The sequence below is a fragment of the Carcharhinus amblyrhynchos genome, chromosome 19, assembly GCF_965287045.1.
Source record: "Carcharhinus amblyrhynchos chromosome 19, sCarAmb.v2.hapA, whole genome shotgun sequence".
Taxonomy (NCBI): domain Eukaryota; kingdom Metazoa; phylum Chordata; class Chondrichthyes; order Carcharhiniformes; family Carcharhinidae; genus Carcharhinus; species Carcharhinus amblyrhynchos.
In genome coordinates this window covers 32581558-32606617 of record NC_137342.1, presented here as the reverse complement: position 1 = coordinate 32606617, position 25060 = coordinate 32581558, and the positions used below count along the sequence as shown (strand labels likewise).

At 44.1% G+C, this 25060-nt stretch overlaps 1 protein-coding gene across 2 annotated transcripts in view; it reads right to left on the bottom strand.

The window, feature by feature from the left end:
• flncb (filamin C, gamma b (actin binding protein 280)) overlaps positions 1–25060 on the bottom strand; it is a 75928-nt gene that overhangs the window by 31400 nt on the left and 19468 nt on the right. The window contains exons 5-23 of one of the 2 annotated variants that reach the window (XM_080207525.1): positions 24340–24458; positions 24065–24142; positions 22844–23006; positions 21462–21662; positions 19171–19290; positions 18072–18209; positions 17393–17519; positions 16657–16793; positions 16187–16380; positions 13452–13565; positions 12755–12898; positions 12272–12395; positions 11428–11588; positions 8164–8254; positions 7135–7304; positions 6758–6875; positions 5467–5729; positions 2963–3560; positions 2106–2279 (exon numbers count right to left, since the gene is read on the bottom strand). In XM_080207525.1, coding sequence (XP_080063651.1) covers positions 2106–2279; positions 2963–3560; positions 5467–5729; positions 6758–6875; positions 7135–7304; positions 8164–8254; positions 11428–11588; positions 12272–12395; positions 12755–12898; positions 13452–13565; positions 16187–16380; positions 16657–16793; positions 17393–17519; positions 18072–18209; positions 19171–19290; positions 21462–21662; positions 22844–23006; positions 24065–24142; positions 24340–24458 — 3234 coding nt within the window. The remainder of the gene's footprint in view (positions 1–2105; positions 2280–2962; positions 3561–5466; positions 5730–6757; positions 6876–7134; positions 7305–8163; positions 8255–11427; positions 11589–12271; positions 12396–12754; positions 12899–13451; positions 13566–16186; positions 16381–16656; positions 16794–17392; positions 17520–18071; positions 18210–19170; positions 19291–21461; positions 21663–22843; positions 23007–24064; positions 24143–24339; positions 24459–25060) is intronic. The other variant, XM_080207526.1, reaches the window with a different exon arrangement.

Below are 25060 nucleotides of genomic sequence, written 5' to 3'. Positions count from 1 at the left end.
TTGAATCTGTCAAAGAAGAAATAGCGAGGCACCTTGAGAAGAATTGTTTGATAGGGCAGATGCAGCACGGATTCGTTAAGGGGAAGTCGTGTCTGATGAATTTATTGGAACTTTATGAGGATGTGACTAGTGCGGTGGACGGAGGGGAACCGGTGGATGTGGTGTTTCTCGATTTTCAGAAGGCGTTTGATAAGGTGCCATGCAAAAGCTTGTTACAGACGGAGGTTAGGGGGCATGGAGTTGGGGGTAAGGTGTTAGCGTGGATAGAGGATTGGCTGTCTAATAGGAGGCAGAGTAGGTGTCAATGGGTGCTATTCTGATTGGCGGTTGGTGACTAGTGGAGTGCCCCAGGGATCAGTGCTGGGGCCTCAGCTATTTACCATTTATATAGATAATTTGTCGGAGGGAGCTGAGTGTAGGGTGTCGAAATTTGCAGATGACACAAAGATAAGTGGAAAATTTGTGCTGATGGTGTAGAAAGTCTGCAGAGGGATATAGATAGGCTAAGCAAGTGGGCGAGGACCTGGCAGATGGAATACAATGTTGGCAAGTGTGAGGTTATCCACTTTGGCAGGAATAATAGTAGGAGGGACTACTATTTAAAAGGGCAAAAAGCTGCAGCATGCTACAGTGCAGAGGGACCTGGGGGTCCTTGTGCACGAGTCGCAAAAACCCAGCCTACAGGTGATCAGGAAGGCAAATGGGATGCTGGCCTTTATAGTGAGGGGGGGATTGAATATAAAAGCAGGGAAGTCTTGCTGCAACTGTACAGGGCACTGGTGAGGCCACAGCTGGAGTACTGTGTGCAGTTTTGGTCACCACACTTGCACAAGGATATTTTGGCCTTGGAGGGAGTGCAGAGGAGGTTCACTAGGCTGATACCAGAGTTGAGGGGGTTGAACTATGAAGAGGGGCTGAATAGACTGGGCTTGTACTTGGAGTTTAGAAGGATGAGGGGGGGGATCTTATTGAGATGTGTAAGATTAAGGGGATGGATAGGGTAGAGGTCGAGAGGTTCTTCCTGCGCAGAAAGGACAGCAGGTCTAGAGAGCACAGCCTCAAGATAAAGGGTGGGACAGTTTAGAATGAGGAACTTCTTCACTCAAAAAAAAGGGTGGTGAATCTCTGCCTGTTGAAGTGGTGGAGGCTACCTCGCTAAACATATTTAAGTCACGGGTAGATAGGTTTCTGGTAGGCAAGGGGATTAAGGGTTATGGGGAGAAAGCAGGAAAGTGGAACTGATCCACTTCAGATCAGCCATGATCTTACTGAATGGTGGGGCAGGCTTGAAGGGCTAGATGGCCTGCTCCATGTTCTTAGAGCTGAGAAATGTCCTTGAGGAACTCTGAACATTCCAGGTATCAGGATTGATTCTGCTCATTTCTTTGAGGTCCAATGATGAGTGGGCAGCGGTTGGCACTACTGCCTCAACATTAGGGACCTGGGTGACAGTTTGCACATCTTCCTAGTGACTGAATGGGTTTCCTTCCACAGTCCAAAAGATGTGCAGGTTAGATGGATTGGCCATGCTAAATTGCTGACGTGTCCCAGGATGTGTAGGTTAGGGGGTTAGCAGAGTAAATACATAAAGGTTACAGGGACAGGGTGGGATGTTCTGTTGGAGTTGGAATGGCCTCTATCTGCACTATTGGGATTCTATGACTGTTTTTAGGTTAAAGGAGAACCCCACTCTTTTCTCTGGATGGACAAAGGACAGAGGGAGCGCAACAACTTGGCACAGAAGGAAGGAAAGGGCAGCAACAGGTTGTGTGTGGGCTTCAAGAGCAAACTCTTATTTGTTTCTTGCCATTCAATCTGTATACTGCCCAACGGTTTGCTCTTGGAGATCAAATAATCTTTCCAGAAGTTTAATAACCTTGATCATAATTTTCCCCTCAAGTTCTAAAATACTTGTGACTGCTGGTGCTGATCAGCAACAGCCAGAGTTACCTCACTACGGAATGAACACTGGATCAGCAGGGAATGGGATGCCCACTTGTCTGGGAATCAATATGGTGGCTTCAATAAATGCTGACCTTGCCAGTAATGCTCACAACTGAAGAACAAATAAAAACAAGAAACGTGTAAAGTGAATTGTCACTTACCATCTTCATAGGCTGTATACTCCACATGGTATGTTCCATCACCCTTATCCTTGATATAACTGTCAGTCTTTGCTCCAGATGGGTTGGCAATTCGAACCTTGATATGGTTTCCACCAGTTTTGTTAAGAGATCTAGTGTCCACAGTGAACTCAGTAGTGACCTCCCGAAGTACCCCTGGAACAGCAGAGGTGGGATCAGACTGTTTTTTAGTTTCCTTCCACAATAACAGAACATAGAAAAACTACAGCACAAACAGGCCCTTTGGCCCACAAGTTGTGCCAATCATATTGCTACCTACTAGGCTTGCCTATACCCTCAAATCCTATCAAGTCCCATGTACTCATCCAGAAGTCTCTTAAAAGACCCTATCGAATTTGCCTCCACCATCACTGACAGCAGCTGATTCCACTCACCCACCACCCTGAGTGAAAAAAACTTACTCCTGACATCTCCCTCTGTACCTACTCATCACCTTAAACCCATGTCCTCTCATAGCAACCATTTTAATGCTGAGAAAAAGCCTCCAAGAATCCACCCAATCTTGGGTAATGATAAATGATCTTGATGCCCTTAAATGAGTTTCCCCTCAAATCAATCCAAGACATTGAGTATTGCCCAAAAGCATTACCTTTCACCAACTATTTAAATAATGAAGGGACACTCCTTACTGACTGGCCAGACGCCTAACATACCTCACCAACATTTTTACAGCCCTGCTTTTAATGCACGAGTCCAGACCTTATGCTGTGATTATCAACATGAGCCAACAATTGACCCTAGATGCCCACAAAAGAGCTCTTCTTGCAGGATCTAAAAAGACAACAGCAGTTGGGTACAAGTACAGACTGTTTCCTTACCACGAGGTTCAACTCCTGGTCCAAAGACTTTCATCCCTGCAGTGTCGATGGCTGGGTCAACCCTGACATGGGCTGGGAATTTGGGGACTGCATGCCCACCGTACTTTATAGTGATGGTGTACATGCCAGGGAACGGTGGAATGTAGGTGATCCCAAAAGTTCCATCACTGTTGTTCTGAATGTGAACCTCAGCCTTTACACCAGACTCGGAGATAATCTCGATGGTCAGCTCAGCTTCCCCTGCCTTGGAACAGTCCACAGTGAAAGTTGCTGTCTCACCGACTTTACCATGCTCTAGCCCTGGACCGCTGACAGTGACTTTGCTGGGGTCAAAGAGTGGTTTAATGTCAGCTTTGAAAGGGGATCCTGGGATATGAGCCTCTGCAAACAGGATATTGACTGTATATTCGCCTGGCTCCGTAGGAAGGTATGAGACAGAGCAGGAACCATCACCATTATCCTGACATTCAATCTTAGCTTCACAAGGACCTTCCACAGTCAGACCAAGTCCACCAGTACCAGCACCCTTGGTATCAATGGCAAAGGGAGCAGCTTTTCCAACCACGCCACCTTTGAGGCCTGGACCATAGGCTCGAACCTGAAATAGAACCAGAATTGCTCATTTAATTAATATAAAGCTCACTATCAAGAGTAGTATCTCAACATTAGGTAAAGTCACCATGATCCTGAATGACCAAAGGCTGCTCCCCTCAGGAGGGAGGACTGACTGGTAATGATTTAAGAGGGTCATCATTCCTCAGGCAAGGGGCAGAGTTGAGAAGGTGGGCCTTTATGAATAACCTCAGCCAGTATTGGAATTGAGCCCACCTTGTTGACATCTGTTTGCAACACTAACCAGCTGTCCAGCCAACTGGGCTGGAATAACCCCTCATTAACGCCTTTGTTTACTCACTATTTATATACTTGGAACCAGGTGTTGTCAATACCACAGTCCCAGCTTCCTGTCAGAGCCTTCAGTTACTTCTTAGGAACTCTTCAATAAAAAAATTCTATAATGCCAGAACATAACAGAAGAATTAGGAGGCCAGCTGGCTCTGCCATTTAATAATCTGACTCCCTTACTGATCAAAAGACTTGGAACATATTCCAAGACTCACTCTCTACTGCTCTTTGGGGAACGATCTCAGGAGGGAAAAAAAAGTTCTCACCTTAAAATTGGAGATCCCTAATTTTTAAACTGTGTATCCTGGTTCTAGACTCCCAAAAGGGAAACATACTCTCAGCATCCATCCTGCCACGTCCCTTCAGGATATCATGTTTCAATAAGATCTCTTATTATTTTAAACTCCATCAGGTGCAAGCCCAAAGATAACCCTCTTCTCCCAGGAATCAGCTGAGTGAGCTCTCTTTGGACTGCTTCTAACGCAATTATATCCTTCCTTAAATAGAGACACCAAAACTGTACACAGTAGATATGGCCTCAACAACATTTTGTACAACAGCAATAACTTCCCATCTTTTATAGTCCATTTCCATTTGCCTTCCAAACCACTTGCTACACCTGCACAACAACATTTCATGAATTATGTACTTAGAAAAGTACATCTCAGTAACCACTTCCTTTAAGACTCTAGGATGAAAGCTGTCATAGCCTCTAAGTTCAAAATGCTTTACAGCCAAAGTACTTTTGAAGTTGTTATATGGAACACAATCAATTTACACAGCAAGGTCCACCAAACAGCTACACAATAATGACCAGATACAGGAGTTTTAGGTGATGATGGTTGAAAGATTAATATTGGTCAGGTGAAATATCCTGCTTGTCTCCAAAAAATGGTGTAATGAAATCTTTTTAGACCACATAAGGGGACAAACGAGTCTTGGTTTAACAGATAATTCAGCAATCCCTCACTGACTCTCCAACAGCAAGACACTCCCTTATAATTGCACTGGATTATGTGCTCAAGTCTCTGGAATAGATTTTGAATCCATGATCTTCTAAACTCAAGTGAGTGCTTCCATCAACCACAGAGTCTTCACTGAAGGTAAAATTTAAAAGATCAAAAAAAGGGTGATTGAGGTCAGGTAAACTGCACTTGTTTATCAAGAACTGGGATGTTGCAATACTGGGTAGGCTTCAATGGATGATGGATGATAAATCACCAGATGGAGTGGGGGACAAAGTTGATGGATAAAGGCAGTGAAGTAACCAATTTCCTTAACCAAATCTAGATTGCGGTGAACACAAAATTCTCATCATCTGTTAAGTTTTAAGAAAAGTTGGACAGTTTTAAAGTGAGCAAGGATCCACTCAATGTGTAACAAGCAAAGAGTTTGCCTGGCAGGAGTGTTGCTGGTGAAAACAGGGATTCTCAGCAGGGAGTGGAGTGTCCCTCAAGTTCTCACCCTTTCAGCCATGAGAGCTCCCATGCCAGGAGTAAGAGACCTTGGGTAATGGAGTGGGCTAGAGTTCCACCACATAACAGATTGATCCCATCTCACTGTTGTGTTCTGATATCTGGCAATCTTTGACCTTTGCTCACCTTGGTGGGGTCAGGGGGCATGACCCCCTCCACTGTGAAGGGGCTTCCAGGTACCGGGTGCCCATCATAGCTAATGTCCACTTTGTATGGCCCTTCCTCAGGTGGCATGTACTTCACCGAGTGAATGTCATTGGTGGAATCAGTCTCCACCTTGCATGGAATAGGACGGCGGGATGGAGAGGTGATCTTTACATCAACTTTCCCTTGACCTCCCGCACCTCGTGTGTTAATGCTGAATTCCTGATCCTTCCCAACGTCAACCTCTGCAATAGAAATAGCTTGCATTATATACAGTACCTTTAACACAAAAATATCCTTAGGCACTTACAGGTGTAATATCAGACAAATCTGACATTGGAGTCACAAAAAAATACAAATACTAAATCTAACAAGCCACAAGATTATGATAAGTAATTCAACACTTAGTCAAAGAGGCAGGTTTGAAGGGACATCTTTAAAAAAGGAGAGAATGGAACAGTGGTTTAGCAAGGTGACTTATTTAGGGCACAGGAAGCTGACAGCATGGTCACCCATGGTAGAGCAATTAAAATTGGGAAGTTCAAGCAGGAAAACAGATAACTTTAAGGGTAGTAGGTCTGAGGAACTACTGCAATAGAAGGACAAGGCCATAGAGAGATTTGAAAACAAGGATGAAAATTTTAAAGAGACGATTGGTGAAAAAAAAACCATGATAAAAGTTAGGATATTAGGAGCAGCATTTTGGATGGTTAAGGGTGGAAGATGGATGGACAGCCAGGAGAGCACTGGAACACAAGTGAGGGTAACAAAAGCAGGAGGTGGGAGCTAAAACAGATGATGTTGCTAAGGTGGAGCCAAACAGCAAACAGGTCAAAGCAGAAATAGTGCTCGGGGGATCCAATGCACTCATTCCTGACTCAGCAGGTGAATGCAGTCACTGTATTTATACAAAGTACGTATCTGCCTATAGGTTTCAGCCTCCAAGCTTCAGCACGTTAATCTAACCACTCATTCCGGCAGACAGACAATTCTCGCTCTCGCTCTATCCTCAAGGGCATTTAGCACATCAGATAGTATTACAAGGAACATCAGGACATCTGCATCACAGACCCAACTTCCATGTGGTTCTAAGCACTGTTCAGAAATGGTGACATGACCATTGCAGTAATCTGGAAAGCAGCAGGAAGGAGGAGGAGGAGGAACAGCAAGCACACTCAGTAAGTGTTATGGTTGAGGCTTCCAAGTCATCACACCATACTCAATCCTAGAATCTGACAGCTGAAATAATTCACAAGAGATTTAATGATCTTACTGTTGTTCAGTCCCTGAACTTTAACCTTGTTCAGATCAAGAGATGGCGCCACACTCACAGTGAACGGACTCTTTGGAACCTGGTCACCCCCATAGGTCACTGTCACCAGCAGATTACCCTGAAACAAGACAGTAGCATAGATAGGGAAACACAAAAGGTATACTGCCCTTACTAGGTACAACTCCCCCAAACCCTGGCACTGCCTCCTGGGTACAAATGTCTCTTCCCCACCCCCATTGTGTAAATTCACCCTAAAGACAGCATTACACCCCACCTTATTACAATCCCTAAATTCTGACACTATCCACTAGTCACAAAGCCCCCAAACCTAGTACTGCTTCACTGGGTACAACACCTTAACCCTGACACACTCCTACCTGCTGCACAGCAGTGTATTTCACAGTGTACGAGTAGTCATGGTTGTCGATAATTTCAAAGTCACGGACGGCTTCTCCCTTTGCAGCACCGCTGAACTGCACATCCAATATAGCCTTGCCTGCTCCTTTAGTGTAGACGGTAAAATGAGTGGGTTTCCCAACCTCAACACCTGCAAGAAACACAACTGGTTCACAGCACAGCACCAGAAGTGCTTTCTATCCTTTTCCCTGCACAGCCCATACCATGAGGGGTCGTTACATCACCCAGTTACTGAGGGTCAGTCTGTAGCAGTGGGTTTTAACCTCTCAGCCCCTTCTATTCACACTATTGGGGCAACGCTGTGGCAGAGCAGTTAGAACTGCTGCCTCACAGCATCAGGGACCCAGGTTTGACTCCCAGCTTGGGTCATTGTCTGTGTGGAGTTTGCACGTTCTCCCCATGTCTGTGTGGATTTCAACCTGCTCTGGTTTCTTCCCACATTCTGAAAGACATGCTGGTTAGGTGTATTGACCCAAACAGGCACCAAACTGTGGCGACTAGGGGAATTTCACAGTAACTTCGTTGCAGTGTTAATGTAAGCCTTACTCATGACTAATAAAATTTATTTTACTGCTGGTTTAGTAGTCATGGGTTGCTGGGGAGTGGGGGGCAAGTCTAATTCGCTGCAATTTAAATCTCCCACTAATCCAATACCTACTCGAAGTACAAGGCTGTTGTCAGACTGAGGTGAGTTAATATTTGCCAACCCCTCTCAGGAACCAGTTAGACTTATTCCTGGAAGTTTCACCACAAGATCCCACCTCCAAAATGAGGGAACAGCCTTTTCGCCACCCCCCCCATGTTTATACGGAATAAAAGCAAAAAAAGGGGACATTTAGTTTTAAAAAGTCCCAATGAGTTCTCTCCCTGGTGGTCACTTGCTCCAGGGTCCAGGAGATTAAAGTCTGGAGATTCCAAGACAGTCCCGGAAGAGTTGGTGACCCTTGGTCTGGCTACAAGTGCTCACACAATCACAAGCTTCTCCTCACCAGTCCGACTCAGTCCAGGACCTTCAGCCTTGACCTTGCCTGCATCATGTGATGGCTCCACCTTAATACGGAATGGACTGATGGGAATTTCCTGCAGAAAAAATTGGACAGAAACTTGTTAGAAATCAGCCAGTGACAGGGGACAGGGGTGGGGAAGAGCATACAAAACTAGTCAAAAAGTTGCATTTACACAGCATCTTTTTCTAGTACAAGATCCCGTGGTTTTCACCAAATTGACTGGCAGACATTTGATTCTGAATTTTACCTCCCATCCCTGACTACCCTTCCCCTCCCACAAGTGTTGGGAAATGATTGCCAAAAGTTTAAAAAAGACAGCATGGACAAGTTGGGCCAAAGGGCCTGTTTCCATGCTGTAAACCTCTGACTCTGAAAAAGTCAAAGTGCTAAGACAGTGAGTTACTCAGAGATTCAGGGGCTTGTGCTAATAAAATGTGACAGCCATTTTGTGCACAATATTCAAGCATTGAGAATGAATCTGGAGTTAAAGATGTTCTTAGGTGACATACATCAAGGGAGATGTATGTCACTAACTCTAGTGTTTGGTTGTCAGGGCTTTTGTATCTGAAAGACCACATCTCAGAGAATAGCAGTACCTGCAATGCAAGTGTTGGCCTGGTTATGCACTCACCTTTCTAGAGAATTGAACCCACATCCATGGAGCCTCAGGAGATACTTGTACTTTAATTTGTCACGGTCAGAGAGTCCATCAACTTGATCTCATGCTCCTGAAGCCAGAGATCTGATGCAACCAACTCCAGCTCAAGTTGATTAAATCTTCTCAATATTGAAAAGGCTAATGGAAAGTTGGCCTTCTTGTCATGAGGGTCAAATTACAACGGGGTTTAAGTTATGTCTAGTTGTTCAACCTTGGGTGAGAATATTATGGGATGTTGAGCAAAGGTGCAAATCCAGCATGATATAATGGAGGATCTGAATGGCCTCCTAAGGTTCCTATTGATCCAGAAGGCCTCTGCCCTCGACTCACATGCCCAAGTTGCCAGCAGGTGCTTCAATGCCAGATTCAGCCGCACTCAAGACAACCTGAATGTCACCCAAGCACAACACAATGCCATCCACAACATCAAAGCAACAAACAAAGGAGGGGCCACTGTCATGATGAGCAGAACAGATTACCACAAAACATACTGACAACTGAAAAAAAAGAGGAACACTACAGATAGTTATCTGCAGATCTGATGAAAGAATACATCTGTCAACTCAGACCTGATCAAGACCTTTGATCTGAACCTTAATATCATAGAACACTACAGCACAAACAGGCCCTTTGGCCCACTAGTTGCACCGCTCACTTCTAAGCCATAGACCTATCTATAACCCCCAATCCCATTATACTCATCCAGAAGTCTTTAAAAGACCCCTGCGAGTTTGCCTCCACCACCACCGATGGCAGTCAATTCCATTCACTCACCACCCTCAGTGAAAAACTTACCCCTAACATCTCCTCTGTACTTGCTTCCCTGCACCTTAAATCTGTGTCCTCTCGTAGTGACCATTTCAGCCCTGGGAAATAGGGTGTATTCTCAGAGGCTATCTATTCCTCTCAACATCTTATATACCTCTATCAGGTCGCCTCTCAACCTTCATCTCTCCAGGGAGAAGAGTCCCAGCTCCCTCAACCTTTCATAAGGCATGCCTCCCAATCCAGGCAACATCCTTGTAAATCTCCTCTGCACCCTTTCAATAGCTTCCACGTCCTTCCTATTGTGAGGCAACCAGAACTGCGCACAGTACTCCAAGTGGGGTCTGACAAGGGTCTTATAAAGTTGCAGCATTACCTCCCATCTACACTCCCATCCTACATACTCACGTTGGAGATTTCTACTGCCTCCTGAAGATACACAAGGCCCACACACCCAGCCGTCCCATCACATGAGGCAATGGGACCTTGTGTGAGGGCCTCCTGAAACCCATTGTACAAAGAACCCCCAGCTTCTGTTGCAACACTATGGACTTCTTACAGAAACTCAGCACCTATGGACCAGGAACAGTCCTTGTCACAATGGATGTCTTGGCATTCTACACCAGCATCCTCCACAACGACAATATTGCTGCAACTCAGTACTCAACGCTGACAACTGCCAACCTCCAGATGCAATTCTACAACCCATTCACTTCATCCTGAACACACTGTCTTCATCTTCAGTTCTTCATCCAGAGACAGGGACCAAATTTGCACCTCAATATACTAACATTTTCATGCACAGGTTCAAATAAGACTTTTTCACTGCAAAAAGAATCTTCAACCAACGCTATACACGAGATACATTTTCTTCCTTTGAGGAACACTGAGACAACTACATGATGACATCAACAAGTTCCATCCCATGATACTCACCATGGATTACTCTCCAGAATCAGTTGCATTCTTGGATACATGCATCTCCATCAAGGATGGTCACCTCAGCACTTGACTGTACCACAAGCCCACAGATAGCTTCACAAAACTCCACTTCTGCAGCTTCCAGACTAAAGCATGTTAAAGTAGCCATCCCCTATGGACAAGCCCACCATATACATAGGATCTGCTCAGATGAGGAGGATTGCAACAGACACTGAAAGATGCCCTCAGAACAGGTATGGTGCCAAACTCATTGATCAACAGTTTGGAAGCACCACAGTGAAAAGCTGCACAGACCTCCTCAGGAAACAAAACATGGGACAAGCGGACAGAGTACCCTTCATCGTCCAGTACTTCCCTGGAGTGGAGAAGCTACAATTCCTCTGGAGCCTGCATGTCATGGATGAAGATGGACACCTTGCCAAGGCCATCCTCACACCCCCACTACTTTCCTTCAAACAACCATGCAATCTCAGACCATTGTATGCATTGTACCCAACCTTCAAGAGAAGTGACCATGACACCACAACCCTGCCACATCAACCCCTGCACAATGTGCTGGATCAACATGGATGCCATCATTTCATGCGAGAACACCATCTGTCAGATACCGTACATACTCCGATTCAGCCAACAAGAAATCTTGCACTCACCTGATGAAACGATGCTCTGAAAGCTTGTGCTACCAAATAAACCTGGTGTTGAGACTAAATTACTGTGCCTATCCTAGTCCAATGCTAGCAACTCCACATCATAGATGTCTCTAGCATTGGAGAGAAAGCTCAACTTCTGCCAACCTTCACAAGATAACTCGCAGCTTTCTCAGAAGCCAGATAAGAATTTGAACTGAATGTATAACACAAAGCAAGCTGTGTTTGTTATACCTGGTCAGCAAACAGCACCATGATGGTATAGCGCCCTGGTCCTGGAGGAGTGTACTTCACTGTGAAAGTGTCGTTGTCATTCTTAATAATGTCAAAATCAATGTCGGCCTCAGCAGGTCCCACGACTCCTGGGGCACACTTAATGCCAATGCTCACGTCACCTTAAAAGGAGGAGAACAGATTGAGAGACTTAGGCAAAAAACAATCCCAGCGCTCAGTGAAGATGCGATGGAGGAAACCTCTCAAAAATGAGACATCCAGTGCTGAGCAGTTCAGTCTGGCATGGGGCAAAGCAACCGCTCTCCCATCTTCACAAGTGCTACCTTCCAGATCCTGTCAGAGACTATGTCTCCTCAGCAGTAAAGCTGCAACATACCCAATCCTCACTATTCCCATTGCCTAATCCCCAAACTCCTTTGTCTCGGTCAATTTTTTTATCCAAGCTGCCACATTCCCTTAATAGATTTGAATTTTGCTGACAAATCTATTATGTGGTACTATGTTGCATATATGGATTTTCATAAGGTAGTTGACAATGTTACCTTCAGTCTGCTAAAATAGCTCAGATTTCCCAACTTGATTTATCTTTGAACTTTTTTATTAGCCAATACTTTTCCAAAAAAGTTGCAATTATACAGCATCTTTTTCTAGTTAAAGATCCCATGGATTTCACCAAATTGATTGGCAGACGTTGGATTCAGAATTTTTCTAGTCCCCGAAATTGCCTCTGGGTTCCCTGCCATTGACAGGAGGCTGCCCAGCCAGCATTTCTTTTATCCCTCTTCATTTTACACACAAAAAAAATTAAACAGCCTGCACCATGAAAGATTTGTTCAAGCCTCACCCTGTCCAGCCTCGCTGCAGTCCACAGTGAAATATGTGGGTTCGCTGGCCTTGAGTCCTGTTTTCTCCACACCTGGTCCATATACTTTGACTTTCTGTGGATGACAGCCTTCTCCCACAGATACCTGCAGCACATGAGGTACAAATGAGATAGTGTGTGGTCAGTCCAGGGGGTGTAACAGTGATGTGCAATGGTCCAGTAAATGAGAGATGCAGAATTCACACAGAATGTGTAATGTGTGACAATCAATTCTAAATTTACATTGTGTTGCAGAGCATGACATTTAAACAGAAATGTTTAGACTGCTCTTACAGAATTTACCATGTTCATTCTCTTCCCCTCCCTCCACCACAATCATCCTTATCTCACTAATGTGAGAATCTGTCTCCTGTCCAGTTCAGTCATTGAGTTTGTTCATTTGTTTCTAGACCCTCACTGCAGTTTATCTCAAGTTCTGGCTAATGGCACACATTCTCCTCTTACCCTGAAAGGACTGTTTGGGATGTTGACACCACCCCAGCTGATGATGATGGTGTGTTTGATGGGCTTCCGAGGCACATATACACACATAAACGTGTTGTCTCGATTATCTTTGATCTGGATATCAATGGGAACCCCTTCTGCATCCTGTGGTCAGGGTGGGGTGGGGTTGGTGAGAAATGTAAAGAGAGAGTAAAAACAATTACTATATAGTGTTTAGCAGAAACAAGGAAACCTCAAATCTGTACCAAATAAAAAATAGACACTTCACTTCCAAAATTAATAAATTTAATTTTGAAGAGTGGATAAAATTCCCTGCCCTGACTCTCTTCCAGTTTTCTCTCATTATCCTGTAGTAATGTGTATGAGAGTTTCAGTTGATATCTGTCCACTCAAAACAGAACTGGTCCCCTCTGCCCATCCCAGCCATCCATCTGCTGATGGAAAAAAAAAGCATCAAACCTGACAGTGATGGGCACGATGTGGAGATGCTGGCATTGGACTTGGGTGGGCACAGTAAGAAGTCTCAACACCAAGTTAAAGTCCAACAGGTTTATTTGTTAAATAAACCTGTTGGACTTTAACCTGGTGTTGTGAGACTTCTTAATGATAGTGACAGGTACCTGCTATAACTCCATCCATCTGGTTACATACCAGCCCCAAAAAAAAAATGCATTTGTTCAAAGCTTTGAAACATTACCTGTGCATAGATTTTGAGTTCACCCTTGCCTGCTGCCCGAGCATCAATAGTGAATTCTGCTGGTTTGTTTACAATGCAGCCAGTCTGTTCCAAACCAGGACCAAAAGCTTTCACCTAAAAAGAATATTGATGAGACAACACAATGAGCTATGACCTCAACTTACACAACAACAAGCAGTAGAAGCAAACAGGGACTGGACTGGGATCAATATTTCACAAACCAGGCATTTAATTCTTGTGTCTTTGCTTCTGAAGTACTGTGGGAGGGGTGGGAGGACAGGACACCATCATCTCTTCAATTTCCATGATCTTTCATTCAAATTCAATCATGAGATGTGACCATCACTGGCAAGGCTGACATTTACTGCCAATTGCCCAAGCAGGTGACAATGAGCCACCTTTGTGAGTTGCTACATAGAAGCACATAATCAGACAATTCAGGTCAGTGCCGTGGGGTCCTGCACTGTTGAATGTGCTGTCCTGCAGGTGAGATATTAAACCAAGGTCCTGGCCCTATCTGCTTTCTGGGATGGATTTTTTCTTTCACTGGATGTGATCACTATTGGCAGGGCCAACATTTGTTGCCCATTCCAAGATGCTGCTAAAATGCTCTTTTGATTTGACTCATTGGTTGTGGGATCACTTAGTTTGGTCTTTCTCAGGCAAGTAGTCCTGTGTTGTAGCTTCACCATTTGTATCCCTGATTATTAGATTTACCTGGTGCTGCTCCTGGTATGCGAGCTTGCACCCTTCATTGAACCCCTGGGTGGACCCCCTGGTTTTGTGGTAATGGTTGAGTGAGGGATATGCCAAGCCACAAGGTTACAGATTTTGGTGGAATACAATTCTGCTGTTGCTGGCCCAGAGCACCTCAAAAAGCCCAGTTTTGAGCTGCTGGATCTGTTCTGAATCTATCCCATTTAGCACATAACAAGGAGGGTACATTAAGTGCAAAGATGGAGCTTTGTCTTCACAAAGCCTGTGTGGTGGTCAATCCTACTACACAAATGGACAGATGCATCTGTGACAGGTAAATTGGCAAGGGGAAGTCCAGAAGATTTTTCCTTAAAGTTGGTTCCCTCACCACCTGCCGTAGGTCCAGTCTAGCAGCTATTTCCTTCAGGACTCAGCCAGCTTTGGCCATTAGTGGTGCTACTCTTGGTGATGAGCATTGAAGTCCCCCACCCCAGAGTGCATCCTGTGCCCTCACTACTGTTTCCTCCAAGTGGGATTCAGAGGAGCACTGACTCTTCTGCAGGAGAGGGTGATAGATAGCAAACAACAGGAGGTTGTTCCTTGCCGGTGTTCAGCCTGATATCATGAGACTTCCCAGAGAGTCAGACAGTTGATGTTGAGGACTCCCAGGGCTACTGCCTCCCAACTGTATGCCACCTACCACTTCTGTTGAGTCTGCCTTGCCAGTGGGACTAGACAAACCCAGGAGATGAGGACTGTGGCATATGGAACATTGGTTGTAAGGTACGATTTGGTGAGTACAATTATGTCAGTGTTTTGCTTGACTAGTTTTTATAAACTCATGACACTACTGGAAGGTGATCAGGAAAATTCTCCTCTGTCCTGGCCAATACGTATCCCTTAATAATCAACAGTAAAATAGGTTACATGGTCATAGAAACTGCAGTCATATATAAAATTAATCATTAGAGCCTGGTTGAATCTGCGAGGCACTCCTTCCAAGACCAATCACTTCTAACCTGTGACACCTAGAGCTACAAAATAAGCAGACACTTCTAACCAGAGTTTGAGCACTGCAGCAAAACCTCCTCTTTATATTCACTGCTTTTAAATGCATTGCTGCCATTTTCTGATATTATGACTACATTACAAATACATTGTCTGTGAAGGTCATGAAAAAGTAGTGTTATAGAAATGGGAGTCTCACTTTTTGAAACAGCAATAATCCTAAAGCATTGTTTTTATGTTTGTAGCTCACGCAGACAGAACCATTAGATTCAACCCATCCTGGCTACTCTCCAGTGGTGCAATCCCAAACTAATCCCACTGTCCTGCACTCTCAGTTCCGTATCTTTCTCTGCTTCATTTACTCAATTTCTCTTAAAAATTGCAATGGCCTGTACCACTATGTGGTCATCATTTTGCATTCCCTGTGCAAAACATAGAATTATAGAATCCCTACAGTGCAGAAGGGGACCATTTGGCCCATTGCGTCTGCACCAACAATCCTATCTAGGCCATTATCCCTGTAACCCCACATATTTACCCTATAATCCCCCTAACATGAAGGGGCAATTTAGTATGACCAATCAACCTAACCTGCACATTTTTGGACTGTGGGAGGAAACCAGAGCACCCAGAAAAAACCCATGCAGACACAGGGGAAAAATGCAAACTTAACAATCACCCAAGACCAGAATTGAACCCTAGTCCCTGGAACTGTGAGGGAGCATTGCCAGCCACTTTGCCACCATTACTACCATCATCTCTTAATCTCAGTGACGTCAGGTAATTTCTTGACTGCATATTCCAACACATTTAACAGCATTTACCAACCGTTTGCCTTTTCCACCAATCTATCCAACCTCCTGAAATCTTACACTCTCGCTGTTTGATACTTGTTGGCAATAAATTTGAAAACATTGTCCCTTGATTCCAATTCCAGAATTTTCAAGAGCAGACCCAAGAGTAATTCCTGGGACCCAGCACTGATTCCAGAGTTTTGTGCACACCCTTACCCCACAGAGTCCCTCACGTACCTTCTCTGGGAAGCATTCATTGTTTGCAGGGAGGATGTGAGCCATGTATGGACTATCTTTAATATCTTCATCATCACAGATCACATGCACAGCGTAATCACCAGGTTCAGTGGGCCAGTATCGTACATCACATGACCCATCACCTTTATCGTCACATTCAATCTTAGCCTGAGAGGGGCCTTCAATAGAGAAACCTGGAAGGAAAAAATTGAAACCATTCACAAAAAAGAGAGACAGACTAGTCAGGGCAGGTAACAGTGCGGGGTTAGATTGAGTGTAAAGGTCCATTTGGTGCACTGATATTTTGGTCCAGTTTTGTTCTTAGACTGTTGTCTTTGTGCCATTGAGAACTGTGTTCAAATAGAAAGATAGAGGCCAAATGCAGAAAATAGCGAAAATAAATGGAATTTAGATCAGCATGATGAATTGGAATCTCTTTACTAGTCTTGAAGCTGTAACAGAATGCTTACCTAGTGTCCCAACTTCAGTTCCAATTGCTTCTACTACAAAATCAGCTGACTTTCCCACAACACCAGTTTCCAGGCCTGGCCCCCAGGCTCGCACCTTCTGGGCACCAGCTTCTGGTCCAACCTGCACCTCAAACGGGCTGAGGAATCAAACAGTCAAAAGTCAGTATAGCTATCAACACTGCTTATTGCTTTACATTCAGTTTGCCTAGCAAAGAGAAATTACTTGTAAACTGCTAGACAGTAGTATGCTGCTATCCTCTAAGTCAGAGATTGTGCATTCAAGTCCCAATCCAGAGACTTGAACCCAGAAACCAGGTGGACACAGTGCAGCATTATTGGAGAAGTAAGTTTTGAAGTCGTGACGTTAAATCACAAACCCATCTGTCCCCTCTACCAGGTGCAAGATCCTATTGTACCATTTCTAAAAAGTCCAAAGTTCTGGTCAATATTTATTCTTCATGGAGCATTCTAATCCCAAACATTGATGAGGTCCCAGAGTCTAATCCACTGCCTCTTCAGAGCGCCAGGTTCTAACTTAGGTGTATGAATCTGTATAGAAATGATGTGGATGTCTTGTGTTTGACATGAGATTCAGATGTCTATCACCTGTGCTAGATGGGAAGCTGAGCCCCATCACAATTGTTCCTCATGATTTCAGTATCATTACTCCAATCAGTCTCAAATTAAATTAAAAAAACACTTAATAAATGCAAGTGTTTGATCAGGTGCAACTCACCTTCTTGGAATGGCATAACCGCCCCAGGTGATGGTCACCACATATTTTCCCCCAAGCATTGGGTGATATTCACATTCATAGACACCATCACCAACATCTCGAACCTTTACTGGCTCCTCTGTGCCCTCTAGAAGGAATAATGACCAGAAAGTGTATGTTACCAAGTTTCTTCAGCTATTATAGATTTCATTGATAGGAATATCACCTTAGGTGTCCTGACTAATGTCAGGGTGTCCTGTCAGTAACCTTTTTTTTATATAGTGCAGATACAAAGTGCAGAGCAGATTACAGCTGCATCTCCCAATATTGGACAGCTTTTCTCTCAAGGCCTCACTGTTAGCTGGTGATTTTCACCATATTGTGGCACAGAAAGACATCCGCCACAGCAACCAACAATTCTGGGGTCAGCCACAGGGTGCACTGCAGAGAACACCAGTAATATGTGCACCTGCTGGCTAAGTATAGCAGCTGTCCATCTTTACACTGTGTAACAAGATTTTAAAATAAATTTGCCAATTTCAATTGTTTATCCATAAATTTGCTAAGTTTCAGTAAGAGTCAAAATTAAACACTTGGGCGAGGAGACTACCAGATTAACACTGTCCCATAGCTAGCTGGACTTGACTTCCCTCTCTCAGGATATAAAAAAGGTCCATCTCCCACCCACTCCTGGACTTACTGGGTCCTTTGATAACGACCTTCAGTTCCCCTGTTCCTGCTCCTTTGGTGAAGACTTTGAAGTCAGTCATCTCCTTCATTCGCACTCCTTTAGGCTGAAGTCCTCTCCCAGAGGCTCGACATGCATTTGGGTTGCACGCTGCCAGAAACACAGGGTTGAGGTTAGTGCCAATGAACTGGGGCCAAGCATCCTCCTGTCTTATCCATTGCCAGTTGCAACTCGTTCTGTAGCTCTGAATTAAGCACACTGAGTCAAGAGATCCCATTATTCAGTTAGAGCAGAAACAAGGATTAAAGCAGCAAGACTCACCATGGGCTCAGCAAGTGAACTTTCCACCCCTGGTGTGGAACTAAACCACAAGTCACAGGATTTATTCCAGTGAGCGGATAACCAGCCAGTGATCCCAGACAGAGAGGTTGATATCTAATCTCTCCACAAGCAGATATTGAATGAGCTTCAATGGTCAGGACAGGCTTTGTACAGCAGTCAGGTGACCAACTCTTTGGAAGGATTGCTGGAGATTTAAAATCACATGATCCCCCCCTTCCATTAATTAACAAAATTATTGAAAGATTGATGACCACATACCCAAAGAGGAAAGCCATTCTGAAAAGGAACGCATAAAAATCTCCATCACAGACCATTCCTCTCAAGACGAAACACGGTCAGAGCTCAGCCATTTCAGCAAAACATGGCAGCCGAAATACCCCTCTCAGAGTTCAGTTTTGCTGCATTAGTGCTCTTAAACTACTGATCAATCACATTCTGGGTTAGTAAGGATGGGCAAAGTGGAGCCAAACGACCCCCTTAGGGGCCTGTGCAAATTGATGTGCATCAATGAAACCTCCTCATTCCTCCACCTCAGGGCCTGAACAGATCCATAAAGCCATTAAACATCATACCCACCCAGCAGCTGGACTGAGTCAATGAACACCACCCCACCCAAACAACCCCTTTCAGGGCCTTGTAGTGACCCATTTAGGGTTCCTTGCTCAAAACAGAAGCACAACCAATGGCCTTCATTCAAACAGAAGCAGGGTTCATGGCCTTCATTCAGACACAAGCACAGGCAGACACTCAGTCACAGGCTAATACTAACGTGGTCGTTTGGGTTTGGGAGGTGGGGGTGGAGCTTTCTTCGCCTTGTCTGCTGGAGGGGTGCGGATGGACTGAGGAACGATCATAACAGGAGCAGCAACCTGGGTCGGAGCAGGGACTTCTGGGATTGGTCCAAGCACAAAATCATAAGGAAGAAGAGGAGATTAAATAAAGAGATGTAACAGAGTGCAAGAAGATGATCTGACGGATGAAGGAGAAGTGGGATTTGTTCAATAAGTTGCAATACCCAGATTTGCACCTCAACTGGTTGCATACTTAAAAAGGGAACAAACCAAAAGGATTTCTTTTGATGCATTAATTCATTATATCCCAAATTCAACCTTGCCCTCAGCCAGCTTTGCATCTCAACTAATCACACTAACCATCCTGTCAGATACTTGACAGCTCCTTCCAAAGCCTCTACCACCCAGAAGGACAAGGGCAGCTGACCCATGGGAACGTCACCTCCTGCAAACTCCCCTCCAAACCACAGTCCTTCCAGACTTTGACATCCATCACCATAATTCAAAATTCTGAAACTCTTCCTAACACCACTGTGAATGTATACAAAGAACAAAGAACAACCCAGCATGGGAAACAGGCCCTTCGGCCCAACGAGCCCGCGCCGCCATTTCAACAAAGCATTTTCCTACACCTACCCTACCTTGTGTGTATGTGAATGGTACCCCCAATGTAGCCAGATTCAGGAGAGAATAGTGTAGGGTCAATTTGGTACACCAATCAGCCTACGAGCACATCTTTGGGGTGTGGGAGGAAACCCATGCAACCACAGGGAGAACGTGCAAACTCCCACAGACACAGGCCCAAATCCATGTATCTGCACAGCTAGCAGTGATAGTCACTGAGCTGTTGTGGTGCCCATCTGCTGGTCCAGGATTAAGCACACACGACATGAAGTACTAGGCCACTCTCGAAACCTCCAAGAGCAGCGCAACTATAGAAGATGGAATGCAATTATTTAAAATGGTTTGCCACCACACCTCAAAGGCAGTTAGAAGTGGGTAATGTTGGCCTTGGCAATGATAGACAAACGATTTCCTCAGTCAGGTTAGGTATTCAACTTCAATCAATCCATCATCCTAGTATGCAAATGTATATTCATGCTGGGCCCCGAGTCAGGTGGTCATGGCTTCTGACACATTAACACATAATCCAGGCCGACACTAAATGCAGTACTGCACAGTGAAGCAGAATAGAGGGAGTGCTACACTAAGATACTAACTTGCCACAGTAACACTATAGAAATCTCCTAGACCAGTATGTTTATCACAAAACTTCCAAGAACTTGATTACACACAGGTATGGGTTGTTTACTTCAGGTTAAATGGAAGAGCAGAATGCTAGTAATGCAACGAGAATGTAAAATTCTCTGTTCAGGGCTTTGATGATCTGTTTCACTACACCATATTTGTGTAGTAATAGCAGAGGAACTACTGCCATTGTCCAGATTATTAATTATTCAAATCAGCATCACTAAAAACAGATCTGATCATTGCACTGCTTATGAAAGTGTGCAAACTGGCTGCTGTATTTCCTACAACAGTTGAAACGCACTTCATTAACTATAAAACACATTTGGGATATTCAAGCTGTTAGTTTTACAAACATACTTGTGCTGAAAAATACCTGCCTGACCACCCTTTTGATCTTCAGCTTATGTTCTTCTTATATCAACTTCCACCCCTCCCAGAAAAGTAATTAATTGTGTTTTTGGAACATGAACAAGAGAGTTACAAGTAGGGACATTCAAAAGGCTCAAAGTGTGATTGACAGCCCTGCCCAGCTCACTGCTTGCTTCTCTCCAGTCCCCACATGCCACAATTCACTGGTCTCTGCTCTCTTCACCTCCCCACTTTTAAGACCCAGCTTCTTGCTCACAAAAAGAGAGGATTAAAACTGGTAACTGCTAAAGTCAAAGGGAAAATTATTGGAGACCACTATCAAAATACCAAATAAATTCACACTTGGATACACGTGGGTTCAGATTTGAGAGAAGCAAATAATGCACTTAAATCCCAGCTCGTTTTTCCCCCAGCTTCCTCCTCCCTCCAACTTCAAGCTTCTACCCATGCCATTTCCTTGCCTTTCACCATCTTGTACCCCAACTTCCTTTTCTCTCCTCTCTCCCAAGTCTCATTCTCAATACCCAACCACGCACACCACCCCACTGAGCTGTTGCCTGCTCCTCTCCAGGAGAGGATGGAGATTAAGAGGACAAGGTTCAAGAGAGAGAAGGCCTGCCTCACACAGAAAAAGCCCAGAGAGACTTACCTTCTGAAATGTTAACAGTGAAAGGGCTCTTTGGTATCATGGCCCCAGCAAAGGTCACATAAATGGTGTGAGGGCCTTCAAGCAGTGGTCTGTAGGTGCAGCGCATAACACTGTCACCTTTATCCTCCAGGATCACCTCCACTGTGTCCCGCCGGCCCTGAGGGTCAACAATAACAACCCCAACATCTCCTGATCCGGCACCTGAGGAGTCAGAATAAGTTAAAGTCTGATGGTGTGATCCATGTTCCAGCAACACCTTAAACAGATAATTTATCAACTCATTTCTGTTCTTTGAACTAGCCACTAAAATCAGAAAGTAAGATAACAAATGGAGGATACAAAGGGGAAATAATTAAAACTGGTAATTATATCCAAGGGGATAATTACCAGAGACCATTGTCAAAACACCAAATAAACTCACTTAGATAAACTTGAGGGGAGTAAGCATTAGATTAGCACACTTCAGGAGGACATAGGCAAATTGGTGCAGACAATTTTGCAGATATGTATAAGAGGGACAATGTGGAGAGACAATATATCCAAGTGAGGATCTGAGGTGCATGTTCACAAATGTTTGAACGTGGCAGCGCTAACTGATAAGGTACAGGATACTTGGCTTTCTAAACAGAGGCACTGAATACAAAAATGAGGAAGTCAGGTTAAACACTGGTTAGGCCTCAGTTGGAGTATTGTGTACAATACCAAGCACCAAACTTTAGAAGTTCCTGGCGTGTACAGAAACAATTTCCCAGGATCATACCAAGGAAGGAGTTCAGCTGAGAGACTGGAGAAGCTGGGATTGTTCTCATTAGAACAGAGAAGTTTCAGGGTAGACCAAATCACATTACTCAGAATTAGAGGTTTTTGTTTCCTCTTAAGTGTGCCAGTAACCAGAGGTCAAAGGTGCAAAATAGTTTACAAGGGAACTAGGAGGGAGAAATAAGAAGAAATTTCTTATCCATGAGATTATGATCTAAACCTCTCAAACTCCAACATGGAATCAAATTTCAGAGTACAACTGGACTGTGTTTGAAAAGGACTATTTTGTGGGATTATAGGAAAAATGTTGAAGCAAAACTAAATTGAACTGTTCTTTCTAAAGATTCAGTACTAGTATTACAGGCTGATTATGTTGCATTATTCTATGATTCTTTGAATAATGACATTTATTCCAATATTGACTTTAAATTGAAACAAGATTACCCAATCATCGCTGTGACATTCTAACTACAAACACACCTACCACAAATCAAATCACTGTTCCACTCTATTACAAACCAAGTTACTAACATCCCCACTCAAACTACCTTCTTTCAGAATGGTATTCTGTTCTTGCCATGGCAATGGAGAAGGACAGGGTGTTACTACAAGGTGTTCCTTACCTGCAGTATAAATGTCAAAGTATGTTGGCTTATTAGCCATATTCCCATTCAGTTCCAGGCCAGGTCCTCGGGCAGTCACCTTATTGGCATCACCCAGCGCCATACCAATGTGAACATTGAAAGGGCTTTTGTCAATCTGCTGCCCAGCAAAAAGCACTGTTACCTGGAAATAAGCACATGGACCACAAGATTAATGACAGAAGATTGTTTGATGGGATTCCTTTGGTGATTCCATGATCTCCTTCCACAACTTCAGCACTGTTACCAAAGCCAATTGTGCCATTTTAGGGGAAGGCAGCAGTCTAGAGGTATTACCACTACACTATTAATCCAGAAACTTGGCTAACATTCTGGGGACCTGGGTTCGAATCCTGTCATGATAGATGGTGGAATTAGAATTAAATTTTTTTAAAAATCTGGAATCAAGTATCTACTAAGGACCATGAAACCATTGTTGATCGTTGGAAAAACGTATCTGTCCTTTAGGGAAGGAAATCTGCTGTTCTTACCTGGTCTGGTCTACATGTGACTCCAGAGAAACAGCAATGTGGTTGACTTTCAACTACCCTCTGAATAACAGCAACTAGGTCTTGGGCAATAAATGCTGGCCAGCCAGCAATGCCCATGTCCCATGAATGAATTTAAAAAAATTATGTAGGAATCAAGAGATGTGGTCTAAAGGTTTTAAATTATGAATATTGCTTGCACAGACTAAGTTTATAATCCTCTCAAGTTGAAGAGGGTAGCGGGTGAATTGAGGTGTTTCTGATGTTAAAGGGAGTTGATGAATGAGCGAGCGCAAGAGCCTCTTTGCTCCCCCACAAAACTACATAATCTATCAGTTGAAGCTTTCAAGACTGAACTTGATAGATTTACACTGGGTAAATAGTGTCAAGGGATATGGAGAAAAGTTGGGTAAATGGGGTGGAAGTACAATCAGCGATAACTGAATGGATAAACAACATCATAAGGGCTGAATGGCCTCATCCTGTTCCTCTTGCAAGGGGATGGATCAGTGAATTTGCCCTAGCCCATTGGATTCTGTAGCTTGTCCCAGTTTCTAAACTTTGCTCTGGGATCTTCCACTGAAAGTTGGAGAATCTCAGCAGGAATTCTTGTGCAAAGAGCAAGATTAGAGGAGTAGGGAATGAAGCGAGTTAGAGAAGAGGGGAGGAAGCTTATCCTTTTAGCCTGGACTGTCATAAATGGTCAGAGAATTACCTTGTGAAGTCCAGCAACTTTGGGTACATAGGACACAGAATACGTGCGATTCTTGTCATTGTTCGCGATGACTCTTGCCTGTACAAGGAGAAAGGAAAGGATTCTGAGCAATGGTCACTCCCCACAGGGGCTGGTACTCTGACCATCCAAAGCAGGTATCTGACAGGAAATGAGCAGTGTCAGAGTGCAATCTCAGCCCACACATCCATAACAGAGCACTAAATCAATCAATCTTACAACAGTTGCACAGACTGACCCCTTGATTTGCACGTTACCTCTTCAGTGTGGCCTTCAGGATCCTCCACGTAGACAAGGACCTCTCCAAGACCAGCATTAATGGTTTCCACTGTGAATTCTGCTGGCTTTAGGACCACATTACCCTGAGGTTCAATTCCTACAACCAATTCAAACATCAGTCAATAGGGCCAGACATTAACAGTGTAACATTCCTAGCCAGGTTAAGGTCCAGTCTGACTAAACACAGTCCCTTACAGGGACTAGGCCCATGTTTTTAGTCTCAACACAGGTTCAGGCAGTGAGAAATCAGTGGTCCAAATTTTTGGTGACTCTCTGGGATAATCTGCAAGGATTAGGGTAGCATTCTGAATATCACACTTTAGGAAGGATATAGATTGGCCTTGGAGATTTACCATAGTGACATCTGGATTCCTGGTGTTGAATTATGAGGGAAATTACAGAAACTAAGGTTGCTTTCCCTGAAATTTAGAAGGTTGAGGAGGTAATTTGATTTATGTTAAGGACAAGTAGAGAAACTATTTCCACTGTTGGGACTTTAATTAGAGCCAGACCCTTCAGGAGTAAAATTAGGATACATGTCTTCACACAAAGTATTTGGAGCATACTTCCACTTTTTTTTTATTATTCATTCAAGGATGTGGCTAGGTCATCATTGGAAGTGGTGGTGACGAGTTTCCTTCTCAAACCACTGCAGTCAAAGTATACCCACAGTGCTTGTAAGGATGGAGTTCCAGCATT